The sequence below is a fragment of the Oxyura jamaicensis genome (genome assembly GCF_011077185.1).
Source record: "Oxyura jamaicensis isolate SHBP4307 breed ruddy duck chromosome Z unlocalized genomic scaffold, BPBGC_Ojam_1.0 oxyZ_random_OJ71554, whole genome shotgun sequence".
NCBI lineage: Eukaryota > Metazoa > Chordata > Aves > Anseriformes > Anatidae > Oxyura > Oxyura jamaicensis.
In genome coordinates this window covers 1-4,215 of record NW_023305586.1, presented here as the reverse complement: position 1 = coordinate 4,215, position 4,215 = coordinate 1, and the positions used below count along the sequence as shown (strand labels likewise).

Sequence of the window (4,215 nt, the reverse complement as noted above, 5' to 3'; positions counted from 1 at the left end):
TATGCGGGTGGGACCCCCCCTCCCCACACCCACCCCCAACAAACACCTCCTTCCCCTGGCTGGACAAACAGAAATAACACCGAAAATAATGGAAGTTTCCTTCTTCTGCCCGCGCACGGAGTAACCGTAACAATGCTCATGAAGAAGAGCCCGTAGCGCTTTTGCCTGGAGCGAATCCAATTTCTAGCCTGGGAAACGGTGACTGAAATCAGCCATTTCGAAATGAAACTGGCTCTTCGATAGATAGCGGCTTCTTGTTTTGTTTTGTTTTGTTTTGTTTTTCTTTTTTTTTTTTTTTTTTTTTTTTTTCTCGTCCCCAGGCGCACAAGGCAAAACCGAGAGAAAAGAATGCAACTCAGCGTCCGCCGGGCTGCAGGGTGCAGGTGCCGGAGCGGCGGTGGGAGGACGAGCGTGCACTTTGCTCAATAGAAACCCAATACCCACCAACGCTGAACGCTTGGCCGAGCATCCATCCCACCTTGTCCGGCTCCATCGGCGGTGCCAAAACAGAGATGTGCGAGGCACTGAGCGCGGAGCTCTCGGAAATTTGGGTTTCTGCTGCTGTGCGCTGCTCACAACCGCTGTCGTTTCCAGGGGGACTACCAGCCCCGCAGCCGGTGCCGGTGAGGAAAGACGAGGCGCACGGTGAAGCTCCCGCAACCGAGCCAGCCCTGGGCCGGGGAACCCCCATCCGCCCCCGGTGAGTGTCCCCCGCCTTGGGCAAGGGGTCCAGACCCAGGCGGTGAGGCAGATTTATGGCAATTAGGTGCTTGGCGCTGCTGGGTTTTGAGGGAACCTTTTGGCGGTGTAAGGAGGGCATCCGAGGGGAGTTCGTTATTATTATTATTATTATTATTATTATTATTATTTTCCCCGTCGATTTTATGCAATGCTGTTGGGTTTATAACTGATGTTGTTGTTGTCGTTTCTGTTTCACAGTCCGTAATAGAAATACTCTAATAACACGTAATGGAAATGGTTTAAATCAAATTCTGGTGCCCGGCCAAAACGACCTGTTAAATAGGAATCCTGGTATAGCTGAGGCTGGAGGAGCACCTCATTCATTAAACCCTTACTTTTCGTAGGACGGGAAGTCGCCAAGCTCTAGCCTTGCCCTAAATCCATGCCCGGGCTGCATCCCGGCCCCCCTCCGGCAATTGACCGCCCTCCAGCCCAGAGCCCGCCGCTCCCCGTCGGCCCCCATCCGCCGCCTCTCGTGGCTGCGCCGTGCGCCCAGAGGTAGAGCGGCATTATCCTCCGCCGCGATTTAAAAAAATATTCTCTACATAAATATACGCATATAATAAACACCCAGGCACTGCTTAACTAAACCAGCGTAAATAAAATGTAACGTGAGCTTTTCGTACATTTTTACGCGCGTAAAAATGTGGTCATAAGTTAGCGCGAACGTGTTGCATATAAAAAAATCACCGATAAACAGATACGTAGGCTTGATAGACAATCAAAATGTTTTTATATATACATATGTGTGTGCTTATCTTTTTCTGAAATGTACAAGTTAAATAGATAAACGGCATAACTACGCATTTATAAAATGTCAACTTACAAGAAGAAATTATAAAGCAGGCATTGCATGAAAGTATGTTGTCGCGAATGGCGTATTTTAATAAATTACATTAAGTTATATATCAGCATATATATTATTCTTACGGTTTATGCATAAAAGAGGCAGAAACCATGAACGCACATCGAAGAGAAACCTGTTTTTCCCTTGGATTCTTCACGGGTAGATCGACGAAGCGCGCAGGGTTTACGCCGGGGTGTGAGGCCGGAGCTGCCTCGCCGTTCCGTCCCGCTGCCCTCTCCGTGACTAGCTCCGGGGCGTGGGAGGTTCACGCGAGTCTTTCCCACCCTGGTGCAGTCGCAGAGAGGCATTAGTCCCCAGGCGATTAACCTAGCTCCCCCTACTCCACCCCGCTCCTCCTGCAGGAGCAGAGTCGTTGTAACGTCTTTCAGCTCTGTTGTCTCTTCAACGAGTGTTCCACTTTCAGGCAGCTTGGGGAAAAGCTGGGGCCGAGCCTGGACGTACGATGTTTTTATTTTTAGCTACGTGACGCCCTCGTTTTGCAACCGCCATCATTTCTTGCAAAATATCGTTAAGCTTGCAGTAGCTCAGGGAAGGTCACCTGCACGTATCACGTCAAGCAAGGGCGGCATCGGGCTTGCAGAGACACAAATCGCTCTTAATTTTCTCCTTCCAGGTCCCATGTTTACTAACCTCATGAGAGGAGCCACGGATGCGCCACGGGTCCATGCACAGACATGCACAGCACCTTACGTGGTTTTCAGAAGGTATTTGCCAAAGCCTTAGTTTTCCACTGTTTCGCTAGGGAGAGACCGGCTCCAGGGCCCCTGCTGCCCTATTTTACTTAAGGGACACGGGTGAAGGTGCCTCGCAGTTTTGGGCAGAGGGGTCGACAGCGCGAGCGGGGTGCCCGGAGAGGGAGGGCAAAGACGACGCCCAGCCACGACACGAGGGCTTGATTGTGCCATCCGTGCGGCTTTATCCTTCATATTCATCTTCACAGTGTGCGAAAGGGAGAGAAAGGAGGGCAAAGCACGGAGGCGCGCAAAGCACGGGCGGGCAAACCCCCGCCGTCCTTAGCCGCCCCGGGCGATAAATTAGGGGAAGGGTCCGTCCGCGGGCTGTCGCAGGAAGCGCCCCACAGGCCCGTGGGGTCCCCCCGCCGCTACGTCGAGCGGGAGGCGGCCGCGGCCGTCGGGGAGGTCGAGGCGCGCCCCGGCGCGGTGCAGCGCCGCCAGCGTGTCCAGGAAGCCGGCGCGGGCCGCGTCGTGCGCGGGGAGGCAGCCGGTGCGCGGGTCGGGGCGGTTGGGGTCGGCGCCGCGCTGCAGCAGCAGCTCGGCCACCCGCGGGCTGCCCAGCATCATCACCTGCGGGGAGGGAGCGAGGGAAACACGGCGTCAGGGGAGCTCTGCGGACTCCTGGACTGCGTTTTTCCCCGCGCAAGCCGTCGCGCCTTCAGGCTAAATCCGTGTTACCCAGGGGTATGGAAAAAAAGCACGCCGGAGGACGGCGTCGGACAGGTATTTCTGGTGAAATGTTGCACCGACATTTTGTAGGAGAGAGTTTTGCAAGCACTGGCAGCATGTCCTACGTATAGCTCCTCGCTTTATTGCTGTTTCGTTTTATTTTTAAAATTTGTGAAGAAGCTGTCTAGGACCACTTCGGAAATTAACTCGGCTTTGTAAATCTAGTTTCTATTGTTCCTCCAGGTGCTACCTCTGTCTGTACGTTCACGGGACTGCAAAATGGGTGCAGTCAGTTCCCAAGAGAGTGCTAGCTGTGTACCTGTAGTATCTGCTGGGCAAGGCTTTCACACCCGGATGTTTCTGCCCGTCACTTAATACACCGTGAGAACAAATATATATATATACATACCATCTATATATATATACCATATATATGTACATGTATATAGACATAGTAAATAAATATTATAAATATATATAATATATAATATATATAGTATTTTATTGTTATATATACAATATATGTTATATTTTATTGGTTTTATATATATATATATAGTGTGTGTGTGTGTATATATATTATTCCGTGGGAAAGAGGAAAAAATAATAGGCGTATAGAGCAGAACATGACGATGTGATGGAGGGGTAAATCCTTCTGAAAAGGTTCCTCGTTACTTTTTATTACACGTTTATTGCGAGATGAGCATTAAAGCTCTCGGTTTTGAGTCATCCTATCTCGGTTAAAAAAAAAAGTCCGGGGTTGCTGAAACTAAAACCTCTCTGTTGCGGCCGTTGTAGGCTTTCGCAGTTCCACAAAGGCGACGGGAACCGCGGTGCCTCGCCGGCTGCACAGCCGCCGACCGCGGCCGTCGGTGGGCGGCCGCCGCCTGGACCCCTGACCCAGGGCCTCCCCCTCACCCGCCGCTCCTTACCTGGATGGGGGTCCGGCCGAAGGAGTTGACGGCGTTGGGGTCCGCCGCGCCGTCCAGCAGCTCCCTCACCCGCTGCACGTCCCCGCGGGCCGCGGCGTTGGCCAGCTCGTCTGCCGCCGCGCTGCCCGCCCGCTGCGCCATGCCCCGGCGCCGCCCGGCTTCACATCGACCTCCGCGGCCGCCGCGCGGCAGCGATGCCGGCCCGCGCGTGGCGCCCTGCCCATGGGCGCGCCGGCTCCGCGCCCGCACCCACGGGGCGACGGCTCTCGGC

The 4,215-nt window shown here is 53.5% G+C and overlaps 1 protein-coding gene across 1 annotated transcript; it reads right to left on the bottom strand.

Annotated features, from left to right (window-relative positions):
* Window positions 1–2,482: 2,482 nt before the first annotated feature.
* LOC118158708 (cyclin-dependent kinase 4 inhibitor B-like) lies at window positions 2,483–4,209 on the bottom strand. The gene is made up of 2 exons (XM_035313381.1): window positions 3,945–4,209; window positions 2,483–2,913 (listed from the first exon to the last, which is right to left on the bottom strand). Exons 1-2 carry the CDS (start codon window positions 4,083–4,085, stop codon window positions 2,644–2,646), a joined length of 411 nt encoding a protein of 136 aa, XP_035169272.1. The 5' UTR covers window positions 4,086–4,209; the 3' UTR covers window positions 2,483–2,643.
* Window positions 4,210–4,215: the final 6 nt, after the last annotated feature.

Bases quoted from the DNA above. Each gene is read 5' to 3' on its own strand.
- LOC118158708 (XM_035313381.1), bottom strand. From the start codon at position 4,085: ATGGCGCAGCGGGCGGGCAGCGCGGCGGCAGACGAGCTGGCCAACGCC. The intron at 2,914-3,944 runs GTAAGGAGCGGC...CCCTCCCCGCAG, and splicing joins TCGGCCGGACCCCCATCCAG to GTGATGATGCTGGGCAGCCC.